This window comes from Megalops cyprinoides, chromosome 19, assembly GCF_013368585.1.
Source record: "Megalops cyprinoides isolate fMegCyp1 chromosome 19, fMegCyp1.pri, whole genome shotgun sequence".
NCBI classification, from domain to species: domain Eukaryota; kingdom Metazoa; phylum Chordata; class Actinopteri; order Elopiformes; family Megalopidae; genus Megalops; species Megalops cyprinoides.
Window position 1 is genome coordinate 19,773,366 of NC_050601.1, and position 21,588 is coordinate 19,794,953.

The window sequence follows — 21,588 nt, forward strand, 5'->3', positions numbered from 1 at the left end:
TTAGTCATGGCATATGACATCATTTGCAATTTGATTTATTACTGTGTATACATTTGCACCCAAGAGATGAGTGGAAAATCAAAAGCTTGTCCCTTGACTAGTCTTTGGACCATGACGATTAGGACAAATCAAATTAGGACATTTCATTCAATAAGTACAGGTATAGTTGAGAGGGTGGAGCTTTCAACGCTGAAGCAAAACAATTTTTTGCATTACTTTTTTTTCCCCCCCGTTTTCACAAATTGAGCAGGTCATCATTACCGCACACTACTCTAGTGCTTACACTTAGCTATGCAAGCTAGTCCTACGCACGGCATTCGAGTGGGATACTAACCCACTCGGTTTCCTCTGACAGAGTGAATGGTCGGAGCCATTCTATAATTTTTACTGCAAGGCAACATGAACAAGAAGCGCCTTATCCTAAAACACTGCCAGGCTTGTCGGTCACAGAAAATCTCTATATGATTCTCACCCCTGCTCCAGAACTGGCTCTCTGGGATGCTGACAGATTCTAAACAGGAACTGAATTGAAACTGCAGGGGGATTGAAGCACATGGATGTCAGTGAAGACATTGTGTACAGCTGAGTACAGCACAGTATCATACAGTATAAAGTAGTATAGTATGGGAAGTGTATAATCTATGGCACTGTTCTCAAAACAATACAGGCTCATTGGAAATCATTTAAATCATGCCTATACCATAAACTCTGCTCTATATGCTAACAAACTGCAATTACAGAGGAATAAAACATGATTGGGAAGGTGTGGCCATTTGGAGTGCAGGCTGCCTTCACTGAATTCCTGGTGCTTCATCTCCTTGTGCTGATGAAGAAGGGGACAGCCTATTAGTTCCTGTTTATGTCCTATGGTGCTGGGACACTTCACTGCCCTGTGATGTCAGTTTGGGGCACCTAGTGAGAAACAAGAGCCGTACACCCTCAGCTTAGGGTAACTGTGTTGTAAGGGCTCTGCTTTGTTAAAGGTCAACAAGACTTACAAGTATCAGTTAAACTTTGTCTAAATTCATTTCCCGTTTGTCCAGGTCTTAAAACTGCTCCCTTAAAGGACTCCTACGTAGAGCAAGTCTAATAGTTTAAAATGTGATGGCCATGTTTGATTCACCAGTCACAAATGACATCAGTTCAAGTGCCCAATAAATATTCAACTTGCTCAAAAAAATTAACAAGTCAGCAAAGGATCAAGGGTAATGCAGAAATGCTTTCTGCTGCTTTCATTGTTTATACATAAAAAGGGTCTAGCGCTCTGTCTTAAATTCTTCTAAAAGACAAATTTCAATGTTGACTTGATTTACCAAATCCTGATGGTATCCGGTTCTTTGTAAACAAGAGGCAATGTAGTTCTCAAGCTTCTCATGCACCTCAAAAAGGAACGACCCTACCTGGAACAAAGATCCCGCATATCGTAACCTTGCCAACTACCTGATGGTTCTGCGTTGGTGTTCCGAGTTCACAATTCTGAGTACAGATGGTCACGCATTATTCTACAGGCACGTCCACACTGATCGAAAACAGTTAATAAATCCTGCTTCTTAGTACTTGTGTACGACTTATTTCATGAAACGTAAAACTGAAAATACGCAGGCAGTAAACAGGTAGAATGATCTCCATTTTCAATACTTGTAGATCAGCACAAACAAAAAGATGAAGCCCACTCCCATGCAGTAAGTTCACTTCAATATTTCAGTACACTAGGAATGCCATTATAGCTAAATAACGACCTGGCTGGAGAAGACGTAGCCTTGCTGACCAGCCTTGTGTCGGGCCTGCTTTATACAGCAAGTATACCTCATTCTTGCTGTACACATGTCTGGTGACATTCGTGTGCTGAACTGAGACAATCATGCATAAAATTGCAGGGAGGAACATTGCTCATTGCGGTCTTCTCCTTTATTTCCCTGTCTGATCACGATCCAATCAAACGAGCCTCGAATTTTGACAATAAACATCTACTATGTGTTGTTTGAGCGGGTTGACCACCCGCTGGTTTTGACTGCTCTGTCCACGTTCAGGCACAGTCTTGGTCAGCCGTCACCAAACATGTTGTGGGGCCTGGTACCACAGCCAGTGAGCGAGGCTACAGAGAGCACACAGGTCAGCTGGGGATGAACAGGGAGATGCACCGAAGGCGAAATAGGGAGGCCCCGAGATGGCGTAAGGCACAAGGCGCCTGTGTTGAACATGGAGACGGTACAAGTTGTCGTTACACGAGTACATGTTACGTCTATCGCTTAAATGTGTAAACAATAACAAATGTGTAAATGTTTTCAGTTTTTTCAAGGATGTTTCGGGGGGAAACAAAGCTTTTGTCTGCATGTTTTCTTTTACAGTGGCTGATTTCACAACACTCAAAACATCTCTTAGTTTCTACTTCCCATTGGTTTACCTGCTGAATGATACAATTTTTCACCAGAGTGACTTTAGCCCTGAAATTTCAGGTATGTTGTCAACACAATAAGTGCAGCCACCTTTGCAACCATTTTGACTCGTTAGAAAGGTAATGAACCCCTTATAACTTTGTTGACACTACTACTTAGCTGTATAGCCATTATGTATCTGTGTCACTTTTAATGCCTGTCAACAAAAGTATCCATGTTAACTACTAACCAGTCCTATTCAGATTAAGCTACAATTCTTAAAATAAATTTCGCTGCACAGCAATGTGGTGGCAGTAAGTGTTTAAGAAGTGCATCCTTTTTATTTTAACTTCAGTACATATTTGAATTCTCTATGTAATTTGACAGCCTTTTGCTGAGGGATGCAGCATCTTAGCTATATTAACACGAACAAGAGTTCATCGGAGGATGTTCTGCGCTCTGAACAGAAGATGTTCAACGGGCAAAATCAGAACGGATGTAAGCATATCCCAGGCAAGACATCTTTTGGTGGCTTGAGCTAATTTTTAGGTGACGACTGAGGCCGATGGAAAATGTTCACCCTTGAACCTGAGACAGGGTGAGCAAGACACAGACGCTCCTAACATTAGCCATGACAATATGAGACACTACAATTTTTTACACAGAGGAGGAGGCAGAGATAGGGAGGAAGAGAGAGAGAGAGAGAGAGAGAGAAGAGAGAGAGGAGAAGAGAAAGAGAGAAAGAGTTTATACAGTACAGCCAAGGCCTACAGACGATGGCAGTGCTATGTACAGATATAGCAGGGCTGTTCTCTGGTGTGCGCTTCCTCATTCCACACCCATTCCTTTTCCGAACTCCAAGTCCAGCCACGCCTTCCTCAGCGGTTGGGCTCTCTCAGTGCCCACTCAGCCACGCCCCTCTGGTGTAACACCTCAGCTCCTTACGAAACAGCCCTCGGAGCTCCTATCAGGGAACACTAGAACGGCCCGCACTGAGTCCTCGACCCGATCCTGTCAGCGTTTCACCACACGCCGATCCTGCACTGCTAACGCGGTCTCAGCGAGTGCGGAGGGCAAATCCTCACGTTTCTCTTGAGTTAAAGACAGAATACCCATACGACTTTTGGCAAGTACTGGCAAAGATGCAGGAGAAAATTTCTGTTCGCTAAACTGCTATCACTTTCGTCACCTTCCGAAGTCCAGCTCACACCACCACAGCCTCCTGGACCTTCAACCCCGGGGCCCGTTCTGACATGACTTCCTTTTTAGCCTTGAAGGGTGGGGGGTGGGGGGAGGGGGGGAGTCCGTTCTCTCTATCACAGGAATGAAGCTGCAATATCTCTCAAATAAGCTGCTCTCAAGGGCCCGCCAACATACGAGCAACACCTCTTGTGACCTCATAAAGCTGAATTATGTTGTGCCTGCATTGCTGTCCACCTGATTCCAGGCAGACACAGAAGATCCAATATAAGTGATGCTTTTGTGTATTTATGACTGCAGATTTGTGGATTACGGCTGATTTTGGACCAGTCCTTTCTCTGCATGGAACAGCAGTGACTGGCTGCCATGAGGTCCAGTGAAGATGTTCTCAAAACTGTCAGTTCCTTCATGTTTTAAAATGATTTTTTTTCCCCGTTCATCCTTTTTCTTCAAAAATACAATGGAAGAAAAACTCAGTACTAAAGCAACTCATTTATGCTTCACAGTTGTTTCCTGTAACTGAAATAAAATGAAGAAAAAAAACTAAACCAGGAAAAAGTAGTGTAACTGCCCTTTTGCTTTTTTCCCCACCAGTCGTGTCCAAGAAAATAAACACACCTTGCTTTCTTCAGTAAAACATCTCTTTTTTTTTTTTTTTGCAAACAAAAAGAAAAGATGGCCGCCCCCCTTCACTTCTTCTTGTCCTTCTGCTTCTTCTCGGGCTTGCGGCTCTGCTCGGCGGCGGGGCGGCGGGGCGTGAGCAGGACGCTGCCGTCGCTGCCGTACTGCAGCGCGTACTCGCTGGTGGGGTAGGGCCGCCCGCTCTCATCGCGCAGCTGGGAGAACACCTCCTGGTACAGGCTGTGCACCTTCTGCTTCATCTGCCGGATGGAGCGCAGGAACTCCATCTTCTCCTTCAGCAGCCGCGCCTTGTCGCGCCGGAGGGCGTCCACGCCCTGCTCCAGGTTGAGGATGGTGTCCAGCTTGCGCTTGCGGCAGTTCTGCGCCGCCATCTTGTTCTTGCCGCGCCGGCGGATGTCGCGGACCAGGGCGAGCTGGGCCTCGCTCAGCCGGTGCTTGGCCAGGAGCTCGTTGAACTCCTCCACGGGCAGGTTGATGATCTTGTCGTTGGAGAAGGGGATCTTCATGGCGCGGGCCCGCCGCTCGTCGCGGCTCGACTGCTTGTCCAGGAGGTTCTGCTCCTGGAAGGGCTGCTGCAGCTTGGCGTCCTGTGGCCGGTCACGGCCGGGCCTCTTGCCCCTGGTGCCGGCGGGCTGGGGCTGCTCGGTGGGGTGGCGCGAGGCGGACAGGGGCAGGTTGTAGGTGTGGTTGTGGCCGACGTGCTCCAGCTGCGGGAGGCAGTGGAACTGGGAGGGGTCCTGGTAGCTCATGCGGCAGAACTTGCTGTGCTCGGGCTGGTAGCCCCCGACGGCGCCCTCCTCCGCCTCGGCGTCGGTGCTGTAGCCTATGGCGCCTTCCTCGGAGAAGGAGGTGGAGGAGCAGGATGAGGAGGCGGAGGAGCAGGAGGTCTCCGAGCTGCTGGGGGAGGCGGGGCTGTGGCCGGAGTCCAGGGAGAGGCCGGAGTCGGAGTCCAGCTCCTCGCCTAGCTGGGAGGCCTGGGTGTGACTGAAGCCCTCCTCCAAGGCAAGGTCCAGGATGTTGATTTCGTCCAGCATGGCCTCTTCCAGCAGGACGTTGAGGGGGTCGGGCAGCACGGGCTCCAGGGTGCCGTTGTTAGTGCCGTTCAGAGGGGGTGGGAGGAAGAGACCTGTCAGGTTGGTGGCCCCGAAGCTGGTGTTGAGGTTGGAGGAGTTGCTGGAGGAGAGGCTGAGCAGGGCGGGTGGATGGGGGCCGGGGGGCTCCATGGTGACGCAGCCGTCCAAATCGGGACTGAAGAAGGGACGGAGGTCCTGGCTACAGCTGGGCAAGGACGCCTGGTGGAGGCTGACATCTTGGTTAATAGGGGTGGGGCTGGAGAGGCCATAGTTCACCAGGGGCTCTGCCTCCATCTCTCTGTGGTTGTTGCCGGTGCTGCTGTTGTCAGTGTCGGTGGCCAGGAAGGAGTTACCTGCAGTGCTGTTCACCTCCATGTCCTTAATACACAAATGTGATAAGAAATGACTGGTCAGACACAAGAGAGACATTTGAACTGCCCAAGATGAGACAGTGAGGCAGCGTCTGGGACTGACCTGCAGCTCCATGATGGCCATAATGTCTTGCCACTGCTGCTCCAGGTCTAGGGAGGGCTCGCTCTGGGGCAGCAAGGGGGATGGCAAGAGCCCCTGGGATGTCGAGGGACCCTCTTCACCGGACCCGTTCAGATCTGAGTTCACTGTACCGGGGAACTGCAAATTAACACGACACAACCGCCCCATAAGGGTGACAACACTGCAGGTGTTGGAGGAGACTACTGCTGGTTTACACCAGTGTGCAGAGTGCACCAGAAGATCATCTCTTTTATCTGCCTTGAAAAACACCACTACTAAATAACTGCAGAGGCCATGATTCTAAACACTGCCACGTCCAACATGAGCCATCAGAAGGAGGTAGACATCTCGCACACTTCACATCTCGTTTGGAATATATATTAGCTAAGACAAATACAGCCATATTAATTCTGACGGTAGGCTCCTTCTGTTTCGCAACTCTACTAGGCTCCTCCCGGCACTGCCCAGTAGGGGGCGTTACCTCGGGGTCCTCTCCAAAGGGGAAGGTGGCCTCAAGCAGCCGTAAGCACTCCTGCAGGGATACTGAGGTCTGCGCTCCCAGGCCGGCCAGCTGGGAGAGAGGAGATAACACTCAGGTCACTCAGCTCCCTCCACAGCACTAGACAGAAATGCTAATTACTGCCCCCATGTGGCAGGAGGAATCAGCACAAGCATTATGTGGTGTAATGCTGGTTATGTAATGGAGTTTGATTTCTCTGTTTACATTGTGAATGTGTGTTTAAACTTGAGCTCACTGTCACTGGGCTTTCAAAAGACATCCCACCACACTCTATTGCTATGCATTGTTTTATGGACTTTTATTCAATCATCTGATGTTTTTAATCAAGGAAAGAAATGCAAGAGGTTTGCAGTTCTTTGAAAGATACAGCAATACATGAGGCGTTAGGTATAGTTGAGGTCTTGGATCTGTTCTGGTATAGGCAAAACTACAGGGCACCAAGCATATACCGAGCTGTCATTCAGGGTGCTTTCACACTACAGCTTTTGGTGCGGACCCAAGTCCGCTTGAGCCATTAGTTCGATTCGTTTTGTTGACGTGAACACTGTTTTCCGAACTCAGGTGCACACCAGAAACCGTACCCGAGTCCTCCAGAAAACAGCGGTCTGGGGTACGGTTCACTTGAACTCCAGTGTGGTCCGCATTTGGTGTGAAAGCTATCCGATCTAAAACCAGGAAGTAAACGCTATTGATGACATGTAATTTGTTATCTGCTTGTCGCATCTAAGAACTATTCGGGAAATAACTGCAGGTAGCCAAACTGTTCGCTCACCTTGAGGGTATGTGTGTATGCTCTGCAAGCAAAGCTGCAAATTCATTTCGCGTTGCCGCTTGTCTCCGCAAAAAACTCCTTATCCGAGCAGCTCGTATCACTCTCAGACAGCGGGATGCATTTATGGCATAGTGAAAATGGGGAACAATTTTGGTGCTGACACCATATTTACAAAAAGATGAATGAGAAAACTAGTATAGGTTGCTATTTTGCCTCCCTTTCGCGTTGGTGCCTAGCGACATTGGCAAATAAAAGCTGCACGTTGCTTACGTGTTGATGACGTAAACGGACCAGGGTTCGCAACCAAAAAACGTAATGTGAAAGGAGACCAGCGGGGGCAGGGGGAGGGGGGAATAATCGCACTCGAGTTCGGACCAGCAAAACAGACCAAGTGTGAAAGCGACATCACTATCCCCACACTGTATTTATACTAAACAGACCACAATTCAGCTGTGAATCCAGTAGCTGGGTAGCTGTTAAAGCACAACTCTATGTGTTGTTTTTTCACACAAAGCAAATATGAAGGTACACCCAGTTTCCCTACAAGTGCCTTGTTTGTCATTTTAACACGAAAACAAAAATCAACCCAGCTCCTTATTCCATGGCGCTAGGTGCTCTTCGCCCTTTTTTTGCTATCCCTGGGTTTGCCTTATTATCCGTGGAATTGTTAAAATTACTTTGATAATGAAAATTCCCCCTGTGGCAAAGCTGACTCACAAACTCTTCACAATTTCTTTGTGTGCAAATTATAATGCTCTCAGCCTCAAGCGCACAAGCATCCTGGCAATAGTGAAAGTGATGGCTGAGGCTTTCCAGGCTGACAGCATGCATCGCCATCTCGGTTTCTCATTGCACAAGAGCTACACTGAATCGTGACACTCAGCTGTCTCGGGTCCAGCATCATACCATATGACACTATAGCATCTGAATTTGCAGTTGTCTCCAACAAATATAGTGCTGTGGCCACTATAAATCATTCAACTTATGCTTAAATGGATCTCATTACTATCACTTTCCATATCTCATCGCTGCTGGATTCACATGACCATACTCCACACAGCTGATGGAAATTTCTGTGGACGACTGTAGAGTTACTGTGTGATAGTTTATCTCTTTAAACTGGCTTACTTGCACAGCAACCGTGAGGTCATTATGGGCTGACAATATAGAGCCAAAGGAGAGGAAGCAAGCTCAGAGGGATGAAGTGGGACCTCACCTGCTCAGGTATGTTCTCGCCGGTCTCTCCGTCCACCTGGGCATGGGCCTGCCCCCCAGGCAAGTTGAGGCCATTCCTCCAGCTCTCCTCGCTCTCCAGCTCCTCCCCTTTTTCCTCGGTGGGATGCTTGTCCACCTCGCTCTCCTTCTGGCGGTTGCTGTAATCGAACACCTCTCGCCCCGCACCCAGGTCAATGTCCTGACGCCACAGGATGTCAATCAGATCAATGTCCTGCAAACATGAGCCGGTGGTCACGATTCTGCTCAACATGTCCAGTGTAAAACAGTGGCTATGCCAAAATTAGGCACAACTGCTTTCTTTTAAATGGTACACATGACAACAGCCTGCACATCAATCCATATAACACATTACATCATTACATTCCATTATTGCCTTTGTCAATAAACACATTAACTATTTAAATGAATAGAAATACAGAGTCACGTCAACATAAGAATGCAGAGAGGAGGATTTACTTTATCTACTGACAGTCATTACTGTTAAGTGAGGAATAAGTTTATTCAGGTTAACAAGTTCAACATTATGGTGAAGGTCTTTGTCTAGCACCATGAAGTTGGCCATGGACAAAACCATGACTACTTCCTGCACTATGGTAATACTTGCAAAAACAGTAAAATATTCTTATTCTTAAGACCAGAATAACAGCAGTACACCCTTTTACACACAATGTTCCTTTAAGGTAATTGGTTAAAATCATATGATCTGCTTCTGATTTTACACTTGTTTTTGCTTGATTTGTGGTCTGTGGTCAGAGATACAACCCTGCATGAAATAATGCAACAAAATCTCTGGTAGTGAAATAGTGGTGAAAAAATAAACCACAACCATCTGGTTTCCAAAATTTCACATTTTCTTCATCAAAGACAGACCGAAGCAGACAACTGGCAAAAAGGAACACCAGTCCCCAACATCACCCAAGACGAGGCCAACATTGTTATTTTTCCAGACTGATTTGTCTTTATTTATAGCAATGCCCTAAAAAGCTAAAAATAGATTTGACCTTTTTTGAAGCACAGCCCAGGCCCGACGAGGTCACCGGCTGTCACATGCTTACACTGGGCCAAAATTAGTAGCCCACCCCCTTCCAGGCATCCCAGCCAATTGGACAAAGAGGAGCTGTGGTTCAGTTGCTGTGGCCCACTGTCCTCAGGGGTGTGATGGTCTCACCAATGTGACTACATGTATCCAGCTGCTGGACCCAAAATGAAATGCTTTTGGACACACACAACCACAACTCCCAAGGTTATTTTGGTGTCTCAGTCCAGTCACCACTCAAGAATGGGAACCCAGAGACAGCCTCTGTAACATTGATACTATATCTGCTATCCGTGATCAACACCACTATTAACACAGGTTTCTGTCTTTCATTTGCCATTATCACACATTGGTGACAGAAAACCATTGGCATTCTCAGCAATAAGAAAGTAAGTATTTGAAAATAAAACGCAGGGCAAATGACTGGTGGTTGCAACTATGAAGCACACAGGGCTGAGTGATTCCTGCTTTGTGCTTTTGCAGGAGTGACTTTTTACAGTCATCGGCCCTGACTGCCTGTGACACTGTGGGGGCTGAGGGGGCTGCTTCTGTGTCTGGGGCACTGGCTGCTCTCAGTTCAGTACGCCAGGTATCTCAGCGGACCAGGAGTGCTGCAGGACCATGAGCAGCTCTGGCCCTGTACTCAGGCAGGGCGGCAGCTGCAAGACATTATTGATCAATACTAACTGCCTCATGACTGGGAAATAATATGTAAAGCCTCCATGTCTTTCTGGAAGCAGCACCAGGGAAAGCACTTAAAACTTCTGTCTTCTATTGCACTCGGTGTTCACCTGTGTATGCCACCTATCTGAAAGGTTTTATTTCGAGTTTTTCTTCTTTACCCCAGTTTGCCTTTCTGCAGAGCAGGTTAACTGAATAACTTATTGGGTCCTTATCTTGTGTTCTTATCATTGCCCGGCATGGTGGACATCCCCACCACACTGCCCTTTCACAACTGGCTGAATCTGTACTCAGACACAGCAGAAAGGCTGCCCTGTGACTGATGCACTTTGACCCCACTGGTCCCACTCCGAGGCATTAAACTGCACTTTGGCCTGCTTCAGACCTGGGGACAGCACTTGTGAAAAGGGCTGCTTTGTGGTTTATACAATGTCTTGATCAGCTGACTGTGTCAAGTGCTCACTCCGTCTGACCATTGTGACCAATGGTACGCATTGCCCTAAGCCAGGGCGGAGTCCCAGGCTATAGCACTCATCATACCCCACCCAGTGTTGTGACCAGGCCTTTCAGTTCCCTTCCATATAGTTTTTATGGCTCCAATGACCTATAACCCAAAACTAACCTGTAACCCAAAACTACAACTCCGTGCTCTATGAAGAGAGACTGGTACAATTGCAAGAACGTGTGAAATGGACTGAAATTTCTCACAACCCTCAGCCAGTCTCTCCCCCAGGCTGTGGTGCTGTGCCTACCCAGGAGCCAGAAAATGCCATGACAATCAATCAGGCCATGGAAACACAGCATGCGAATACACACACGGTTAACCAAAACAACCCCAGCCACACAAGGGCCCGGCTTTTCCCCCTATGAACAATGAGCATCACAGCACCCGCATCCTTGCTTGAAGGTGGGAAAGCTGAAGACCACCGTTGTGGGCGGTGAGTGAGGGAGCTCAGGTCACCAAATGAAAACAGTGAGGGAGAACTACAGGAATCCGCCCTCTCTGGCTGTAACCACAGAACAATCTGTGCTGCATTCTGTGCAAGAAAGCAGCTCACAATTAGAAGCAACTGCAGAGAAAGATGTGCGCTTGAACCCCCCCCCCCCCCCCCATCACCCCCCAAGAACATCCAGCTCAACCGATCTGCTCCCTTCCAGCATTTCTGAAATCCCGCTGACAACTTCGCCTGTGCTCGTAACCCAGAAGTGCTTTATAATGAGCCGAAATATGCTTGCGGTGTGTAAATGAAGTGCATTACTTCAAGTATACGCTGGGAACTCGATGAGAAGTGATAGGAGCAACACAAGATAGCTGAACCCGTGTCTGGGAGGGGGGTGTGTGTGTGTGTGTGTGTGTGTGTGGAGGCAGCTGTTTACGCTAAACACAGCAGTAAACAGGAGACAGGTTGCGAAAGCCCGGGCCCGCGTGGCAGATGCACTCGCGCTGCAGCCCGGCCTGACCGAGGCCGAGTGCGAGCCGAACTCTCTGGCCCACGGCCAGATCAGCTTCTGCTGGGGCTCCACATCAGTCAATGCGCTCACGGGCAGCTGAACCCAGAAACATCCTTCAGAACATGACCGCACGCACCGGCCGCTGCCTGGGCAAGTCCCGGCACTTCCCAGGGCCTCATCGGGCCAGCATTTAGGGGGATTTTCTGGGGATTTTGCGGGGATTTTGCAGCGAAGACCTGGCGGGCTGGGTTACAGCATGCCAGCCCCCGCTGACTGCTCGAATGAATGTTTGTGTAGGTGGGTGTGGGAAAGACAGTAGCCTGCGATCCTGAGACCCAGAAAAGAGCACAGCTGTGCTCTGAAAGAGACGTTTGACCCTCAGGTAAGTGACTGTCTGGGTGGGTCTTTTTTTTTTTTTTTTTTTGCAGTCAGACTGCGAAAATAGGTCAAGATGACCATACTGATAACATCCAATCCAGAGCCAGAAAAAAAAGTGACCAAAAACGTCATCGCACAATCCTGGCTGACTTATTATCATGGCAAAAAGGGACACCCTGATACTGAAACGAACCTGAAATATGCAGAAAAGGGAGATGAGCAACTGCCAGTCCAGGGAAGAGAGAAATGCTGTCTCTCAGCCAGACACCTCCAGCTCCTCAAATTCACCTGACCCTTTATTAACCGTGCCACTCAAATACTTGTTGTACACTGCATTTCTTTTCAGGTTCATTAAGTCCAGAACAGTGTAACGAAAGCTCAGAGGCCCTGTCAGTTCCCCTGATCTATCGCTGTGCGAGCCGCAGCGCGGCACTGTGTGCCAGCTCCGCGTCAGGCCTGGAATGAATGGGTGGCCTTGGACCAGCCTCGCAGGTAGGCGTGGGGGTGGGGGGCTGTCAGGGCGGTGTGCGTACAAGTCTGAGGCGAGAGCAGCTCTGGCTAGCCAAGGCCCCTTCACGCCGCAGTGAGCTGCAGACAGCCTGGTGGAACCTGCCCAGGGTTGGAAAGGGGGTTGGGGGGGGGACTCCAATTTGAGTATTCTGACTGTAACTTTACAGCAGACGGTATGGCTGTGTCAGCATGGGGATTTCGAAGGAGGAGTTACGGTCCGGTTGCTTACGCCACCGTCACCTGCTTACGGATGTCTGTGGAAGGTGAGGGTCGCTCTCCTCAGCTTTGGGGACTCTTGGCTAGGCTGGCTGACTGTTGGGTGTTCAGCCTCATTAAGCTGCAGTGGCAACAGATGGGTTATAGGCCTAGTGCTGCCCAGAGTCGGCAGCTACTCCTGATCCAGAAGCATGTAGCCAAGGCTGACCAGATGTGCCATATAATGGCACTTATCTCTACATGTTGGTATAAATAATACAAATACTTCCTTACTCCCCCTATGGAGTACTGCTGACCCCCTCTGTGTGGTAAATGATAGGGCCAGTGGTGAGGAGAGAAACCCACAAGGATTTAGGGACCCTCCTGGGACTGCATAGGCTTTGATACAGAAACAAGAGGTTCTGCTCGGAGGAGGGAGGGGGAGGAGGGTGTGCGTTTCTCGCCCCTAAACACACCTGTGCCTCACCGCTCAGCTGTGCAGTCTAACAAAAGGTGGTGTCACGTCAGAGTAACTCACACACACCCATGTACCCATGCCAATGAGGGATGGGGGTTTCTGGATAGCTCTTCCTCACTGTTTGATCAGAGGCTATTAAAATGTCAAGGGTTTGCAAAGATTTTCCCTCCTCATAATACAGGAAGACAGCTGGGGAAAAATACAAGAACTTGAGGGTATTCATACGGCAGACTAACTTAAAACTAAACAAACTCACTCTGGGTCACTCAACGCCAAGCGTACAAGGCTGTTACCCTGACCGTCGACTCACATTTTGCTTAAAAAAATGTCCTGGCATCAGTTCGTTTTGGCCTTGGATACATAACCAGTGTTGTGTGTTTGGTGGTGCAGCTAATGAGACACTGATAAGTTGATGAGATGGCAAGATTTAAAATGGTGACCTTGTTGAGATACAAACTGAATTTATGTTCAAACTGTGTCAGAGTCTGGCATTAAGCCACTAGGTATTCGTATTATTAGAAAAAAACGTGCCTGGAATGTTTTCACGAAAACATTTTCACTTTCTCCCCAAAATGTCTGTCTTTTTGCATTTATCATTTAATGTGACTGCAACTGTATTCATTCACTCATCCTTGTATGTTTCTATATTTATTTACCTTGACTTTTACTAAATGAACTTGGCTTCACTTCTAACAGGACACATTAAATTACAAACACGGCACCCACTTCAAACTTCACTTCTACTCAAAGCAAAAAGAAATAAACATGAACACAACGTCAACACGTGTGCACGCTCAACAACAGTTTAGCCCGGCATCTTTACAACACACTGGACAAGGGGATCCACACGCTAAAAGCACAGTTCACTCTAAGGTTCTTGAACGCTGCCCTTTAATACGAAAATAATGTTAATATGATCAGACATTGTTGATGCCGCACAGTGACCTGACCAAAGGCTCGTCCACCGGGCTATACTGGGAGAATTACTTTAAATGAAACTCCCAGGCAGGGGCCAGTGTTGGAGGACAGCGTGATCCTGCTTGTGGAACTGCTCGGTTGGGAGGCAGCCTCCGCATTACGGGACGGCGGACTGCGCATGCCTACCGCACAAGCGCCAGCACATAAACAAACGGGTCACCTCTGAACCAGCTGCTGACAGGTTCACCAACAAAGCCAGACGGGGCCCCACGGGCTTCAAGGTGCCGTCGGGGAATGTGGACAACAGGGGGGGGCCCGGGACTCAAAGGCGTGCTTGTGCGGCGACACGCAGATGAGGAAAACGGACAGGCCAAAAAAGCCCCCCCCCCCCCACCCCCCACCCTTTCCCGCCCCCGCTCAAGGTCGGGGCGAGAGGATCCCGGCGCCCTTGCCAAGCGCGCATTCCCGTCGCGGCTGGAACGCCGACGCGCTGGCAGCGGAGCTCGGGGCCGGCCCAGGGCACACGCCCCCCCCTCCTCTCCGACACCGGCCACACTGTGTGCCCGTCGTCCAGCTCCTGCCCGCTGTCTGCTGCCTAACGCACAGTCGCATCAGTGTGCTAGCAGCACAGCTCCTCCAAGGAGCGCAAAAGTACGCTGGGAGTCGAAGTTATATTCCAGTCACCTGTATAATCATATAAATGCTAACTGTTCAGCTGTATCTTTTTCATTGAAAAAACTGAATGGATTTTTATCATTTAAAAAATCCATTCCGAAACAGCAGAGATATTACACTTCAGGTTCTGTTCTGTTCAACTCTGAACTACCGGGTGCCCAGCCAGGGACTTTATGTAATAATATAGCAATAAATATCACAGCACAAGCATAATTATGACATGACAACAGCAGCACTTTTTTACAGGGGAAATAATTTCCTATTTTGACGTCCCAAGGCAGATTAGATACGAAGGAACTTTGTTTACATTTACAAGGTACCAAAATACGGTTCACAAGAAATTTAATTAACATTAAAATCTTTCTCAAGTCCCTCAATCCTTACCTCTCTAAAGCTCCCAGAAAGAATTCTGGCAACACTAAAAATATTACAAAAAATATGGCTTTCTGTCACGTTTGAGCGTAGACCCACATTTCCTTCGCTGTTGTCATTTTAATATTTTGTTCACAATTCCAGTCTGTGCGCCACTAGCTAACTGAAGCAACAAATGCATTATATCAACAGTATCACTCAATCTAAACCTATAAACTCAAGAAAAATGCTTCTGTGCAATTTCTGTCCTGACACCAGAAAATAACTAATTTAAGAATTGTATTTTCCCCCTAGAAGGCTGGCTATACATTTACAAATGATCAGTACCAGTTTTATCAGTCACTTAATGGTATGGAGTGAATTTAGTGCCATTTAGTGCCGAATTTAGTGCCATCATTTTTCAAAGCACAGACAAACCATCTGTAAATGTAAAACGATTCATAAAATTAGCTAAATCCCAAAACACAAACTTCTGACCTTCAAATGAAAAACTGATTTGAAAATGCAAATGCAACTGCCTGTCGACATACACAGAAAACGGCTCTACACTACAACCACTCCACACATGAACACTTTTGGCTCTATCTTCTCACCACTTCCCTGCCAGAGACTATATTTTCTGGCCAATCAGGGTAGACCCCAACCGAGCCAATCAGGGCTTATGGATGGTATTGTCCAGGTGTCCAGTCAGAGTGCATGAATGCAGACAATCTAGGAAAATACCGGGACCTCAGTTACAAACAATTCAGCTAAATACTAGTAACCAAGTTCCACTGCTAATGACAGCAAGCCTGAGTTGAAACAATCAACTCAAATTCTTTGCAACATAAGGAAAAAGCCAGGACCTTTAGCCAGACTGGTAGGTACTGCTACCAAGCCCTTTCTGATGACATCACCCTGCCTTAGAGATGCAATCACCGCAATGCTGTAAGTATTATTGCCCATCTGTAACAGCTAGCATTAGCTACACATCGGCTTTTGACAGCTGCCATGTTGCAGCCAGTGTCCTTAAGGCCACTACAGACTGTGCAGGCCGTGGAGCAATCAGACAGACAGCTCAGAAAATCCGCAGGATCAGCAATGCCAGTTGGCCCTAAAGGGATGTAGGGTGGAGCAGTGTTCCCCGGCTCTCCACGTGTAATCATTGGTCAGCATGCAGTAAACAACTATTAAACACTGAGCCAATGACCACCGCTGGGCTCCTGACTGGCTCATGAGGGACATGAGGCATGAGGACCACTGGAGCTTCTGTGTGAGGTAAACACTGTAGCAAAGAGGGTAAAAGCAGTGCTTTTACTATGCAAAATGAAGGGCAAACACAAGCTATTCTGGAACGCCATCAAATTTCAAAGGCTTAATCACAGACGCTGAAACGCGCGCGCGCACACACACGTACACGCGCACGGATACGGATACGCACATGCGCACACAAGCCAAGGCTTATGTACGCATCTTAAATTTACTGTGAAACGGCCCTCTACCCTGCCTGTGCTCGAAAAGACCACGGGTACCACTCTTCCTTCCGCTGGACTCTGGTAGCGCTCTGCCTTCCTTCCCTCCTGTCGCCCTTACATCTGTTATTGGCAGAGAGTGAAGTACGACCTGTGCTTGATACATTATCCCGGGTTGTGAAGATCAAAAAGAGCTCCGAGAGAGCAAAACCTAGCTGCCCCAAAGCATTTCTGTTTCTCCCACACAGACGCAGGAAGGGAGGCGTCGGCCCTGTCTGCCCTGATGTGTCTTGCACCGTAACAGAATGGTAATTATTTCCAAGAACCACCACGACTGGCTCACCAGGAGCCACCAGGCCAGTATGCACATGCACACACAACATTGCCTTTCTTCCTCTGACAATTACCATGAATAGCTAGCTATAGCTACCCTAGCTACAGTTTGGCAACGGGCTTTCAAACATCTACTTTAAGCACTCGCCTTTCTAAACACATGCTTCCCAAACACATTTAGAATATTCCATTATAACAAATAAGGATGGTTTCCTGTATCTAAAAATATAACCCTGTTCCATAATGGCAGTGTAGATCATCATTTTCATTTTTTTCTTAACTGCTTAGCTCCGAAGCCAACATCTACCACTGCACTCTCTAGCTAACACTGAGAAAAAAGCAGCTTGTACAAACTGTAAAAACTGAAAAAGTAGTTATTTTCTCAGGAAAAGTTCAACAGTGTTCCACAGCACCTAATCTCAACTACAGAAGAAAAAGGTCAGCTTTACCGATCTCCCACTTTTTCTGAGATGCACATTGACCTGTAATGGATTTTACCCAGTCACACAAATAAATCCTAGTGATTATTTCACTTCAGAAATTCAGAGAGTATACACTGCTTTCCAGCCTTCACAAAAGACAGGATTCAAAGGCCGCACTGGTAAGGCGTCTGTTGCTCTGTACCCACTACTACAGGCCTGATTCCAATCCTCCACTTTACACTGGGATGGCTCTATCGTATATGCCCATTATTCCCTGCACTGTTTTGCCGACTCCACAGGGAAGGGGAAGGGTGTGGTGGCGTACCTCTTTGGTGAGGTTATCGCCGCCGCCGACCTGCTCCTGCTCGTCCTGGGGGGCCACGGCGCCCAGGCTGTCCTCGCCCCCGGGCCCGAACCCGGCCTCGTGCGTCACGCCCACTCCCACGCCCCCGCCCACGCCCCCGCCGCCCCTCATGGCCGAGCTCTCGGGGTTCCCTACGTCCTCCAGGACGCCGCCATTGTCCAGGGCGATGCTGGGGCCGGACTGGCCGGCGGCCGACACCGCGCCCTCGGGGTCGCGGTGCACCAGCCAGGCGTCCAGCTGGGTGCTGGGCACGCGCAGGCGGTCCAGCGAGCGCACCTGGCTCAGCAGCCGGCGGGAGGCGAAGAAGTAGTCCAGGTCCACGCTCTTGGGGTGGATGCCATAGCCGTCCAGCGTGTTTCGGAGGTTGTGGAACTGCGTCTGCGTGTAGGCCGAGCTGGGGCCCAGGATGATCTCGCGCAGCGGGGGCAGCTGGGAGCTCAGGTAGGTGTCCACATCCACCTGCACCCCGATCAGACTCAGCAGGATGGTGAACTGAATCAGGCCCTCTGTGAAGTACTTTTTCAGGTAAAGCATTTCTTTCCAAAAGAACCAAAAATAAGGGGGGAAAACAGAAAAAAAGAAGGGGTCAAAATAAAAAGAAAAGAAAAACTTAAGCCGGATTTACTGTCACTGTAAAACTGGGAAGAAAAAAAGTAAAAGTTAAAAAAACAAAAATAAAAATGTAAGTATATGAAGAAAAAACTATGTTTTTTTCACTTCTTTAGAATATTTAAGAGAACAGAAACATGCATGGTGTGACTTCTTTCTTCTCTCGAACAACAAAAGATTCCGTGGCTGCCCTTACAGTCAAAGCAAATCTGTCTTACACTCCTGGCTTGAGTAGTAGATTTCCTCTTTGGCGATTTCTTCCAAACCTGTACCGAATAAAAGACAGTTTCAGGTAAAAAAAAAAAAATTAATAAATAAATAAAAAAACGAATGTAGTCAAACAATTGTTTCTGTTGTGAATACAGTGCAAGAAAATGAAAACGTGCTACAGTGAGGCAACAGTGCCAGGATCTGAACAATGCACTCGACAAAGTCAGCCCCCTAACATTCACTTGTTTCATTCGGTTTTGTATTTAGTTTCTCTAATTAAGCCTAAAAATACAGTTTCATAGCAAAAGAGCATTATCTATTACATCTATTATTCCAGGTAATGAACTCCAAGTAATATAAATCATCACAAAGTAGACAAGTTTAATGGGACCTAAATAAAAGTCAATTAGCGACAAACAAATGAGGCTCGTGAATTCTTTTTTTTTTTTTTGTCGAAAGGGCTTATCCTTATCAACACACACTACACATTTGACCTACTTTCCACAAAGTACTCCTTAGTTAAGACGGGTTTTCAGTCATGTTGTAGGCTGCTCTGATGATGTAATCTAACCGTCAACAAACAGCCGTCATTATGCATTTAACAAACATTTACGGTACACAGACACAACTTAATACGCATTAACATAACTCCACAACTAAATTAAACACACACTGTGCTTGCCCCTGTAAAAAAAAACTACAAAACTGTACCATACATCTTGCTAAAGCTAAAAGAAGAAAAGGAAACTGAGGATACAACTGTTTAAAAAGTATCTGCGTAATTCACAGGCGTTTACACAATTCAGATTCATCTCCTCGGACGGCACAGCTTTATTTACTGGAATTCATTCTGTACAGTCGCGATAGGGCCTTTACTTCTTCACTTTTATTCCAGGGTAACAATCCCTGCAATCAGTATACGCGTCTCCACGAACGGCCACCTGAACAATTTCATAAAATGTCAATGAGTTCACAGCCGTCCAACGTTAGACACATCATCTGTTGAGACCAGTTTCGAGAACCGTTACTACCTTACACTTGTATGTATTTTCATGAAGCATAGTGTTGCGTTAACTGAAGATATACCGAAACGCAGCTAATTTCAGTGCTCTGTGAGTGGCCGTTGAAAAATAAGATCTGGTAAGACGCATTGTCGTTAAAAAAAATCGTGTCTGTATAAAATAAACAGCCGTACCTCGATGTGAGGTTTTCACTTTTCAAAACTGAAAATTAACTTCTCCTCAGTTTCGAGGTGAGATGTTATCCGACGAAAGCATCAAATATCATGAAGAAATCGAAATCAACACCATGTTCACCAGATAGCTACGTCGTTCAAGGAATTAACACTTTTGTTCATTCAAACCCTTGTCAATTTAGGTAGCTAACGTTACCTAGAGTTCGCTAGCTAACTACCGTTGGTAGCTTGTAGCAAGTGTTAAACCCGAAACCGATATGCCAGGCAGACAACAAGCAAGCAAAACTAAATCGCGATATCTAAGCATATATGTAAACACCAAACGTTAGGTGACTTGTTATTAGCCACAAACTTACCTAGCTAACACGAACTATCTGGCTAGCTCTATTTATGTAGCTTTATTAGCTGCTTGTCCACAAGTGTACCACGAATTGTTGTCCATCTAACATTTTTACGTTGGCGATGTTGTTCTGAAGACGAACTCCGATAACGTCAATGTATAAACACTCGTTTCCCCTTGCTTTGTGTCCCCTCCCAAAGTGACGTTATGGAGCCACTTAGCTAACCTTCCCATACCCAGCACGTTTAACCTAATGCTCTCTTCCCGCACATCCACAACAGACACCTGTCACCAACCTTGTCTTGATCCTTCCCTCCTGCTATCCCGCTTCCCATTGAAACAAACCTACGGATCTTGCTAATTTAGCTAGTCCAGCTACCTTATTCCGTCCACCTTCAAAGCCCAGCCCCATACAAAACACCACTTGCCCAACAACCAGGAAGTGCAGGGCCGGCTCACTTCCGATAGTGTTGGATGCCCCGCAAACCCCGGCGACAGCAACAAGTGGCGCCACGATGACGGAAAGACCGGCCCTCCATTCATAAACCGAGGATACGGTGAGGCTGCCGGCTCTCACGCATTGCAGCCAATTGCATCAGAGAAGGGCGGTTTGTTGCTATTATGGGGGAAGGGGCGGCAAAGTAACGGAGTTTTAGCAGTTTTATTGAATAATAACCGTTTTACATTAATTAATATATGGTCCCTGTGTTGCCTGAATAAATTGATCCCCCTAGACATTAACGTTCCATTAGGTAATGTTAGACGTTATCTAGCTAGCCACGTACTTTTCAAATCACAAACACGTTAGTAAAGATACCGCTAGCTGGCTACCTATTTTCTTTAATACAAAGCTAGACTAGCAGGCTCGCTAGCTGTCATACTTACGGGCGAAGTGATTAAAAAGTAGCTAGCGTTATTTGTTTGAAAGTTAAGAACTGGCCCCGTGTTGCTGTCCAGGATATCCAGACCAGAAAGTTCCTAAGGTTAGCTATTCCTGTTCTCCGCGATTTGTATGGCCGACAATGACTTGCAAAATTTCCAAACGTCAGTAGCTAGCTAGCTTCGCTAGCCCCTACTTCAGAACGCCGCACACATTCCTGTAGGGCGCATGAGCAGAATATTCCAGCGCGGATGTCACGTGACATCGAGTGAACCAATCAAAACTACACAACTACACGCTGTGTCAAAGCGCAGAAAAGGCCAAGTACGTGGTATTGTAGCTGCCCTCCTGTCGTTCAGCAGGTCGAAGTGCTCAACGCATCTGCACGTTTAGTAAGAGAAACAAATCACCGTTTCAGTCGGTACGATTAAATGTCATCGACGAGAGAATAAAACTGACATCCCTTTGCAATGCGTATCCTCTCACTGCGTTTGTTGTATGTTATGAAGTCGGCGGCCTTCATCAGCATGGCTAAGGGCTTATCGCTTTCCTAATGAGAGCGAGTATTAATAATCAATTGCATTCACACGACGGTCTATTAAAGATTTCTAAAGGAAGCCAACTGGCCAGCACACAACATTAATTAGCACACACCTGAGTGGGCGGGTGGCAAGGATGCCCTTTAGTTAAACTGAGCTATGAGAAGATGTTTAGGACTGTTTTACACTGTGCAACACCCACTACACTGTGATCACTGCCACGGAATCTTTATAGAGCGC

The 21,588-nt window shown here is 47.4% G+C and overlaps 1 protein-coding gene across 4 annotated transcripts; it reads right to left on the minus strand.

The window, feature by feature from the left end:
- Positions 1-1,941: 1,941 nt before the first annotated feature.
- LOC118794174 (endoplasmic reticulum membrane sensor NFE2L1-like) lies at positions 1,942-21,004 on the minus strand. 4 transcript variants are annotated; one of them, XM_036552365.1, is made up of 6 exons: positions 20,815-21,004; positions 17,537-18,450; positions 8,291-8,521; positions 6,264-6,353; positions 5,765-5,920; positions 1,942-5,668 (listed from the first exon to the last, which is right to left on the minus strand). In XM_036552365.1, exons 2-6 carry the CDS (start codon positions 18,107-18,109, stop codon positions 4,265-4,267), a joined length of 2,454 nt encoding a protein of 817 aa, XP_036408258.1. In that variant the 5' UTR covers positions 18,110-18,450; positions 20,815-21,004; the 3' UTR covers positions 1,942-4,264. The 4 variants fall into 4 exon arrangements, with proteins under 4 accessions (XP_036408258.1, XP_036408259.1, XP_036408260.1 ...); XM_036552366.1 differs by lacking the exon at positions 20,815-21,004 and adding an exon at positions 20,226-20,778; XM_036552367.1 differs by lacking the exon at positions 20,815-21,004 and adding an exon at positions 19,946-20,059.
- Between the last annotated feature and the right edge of the window lie 584 nt (positions 21,005-21,588).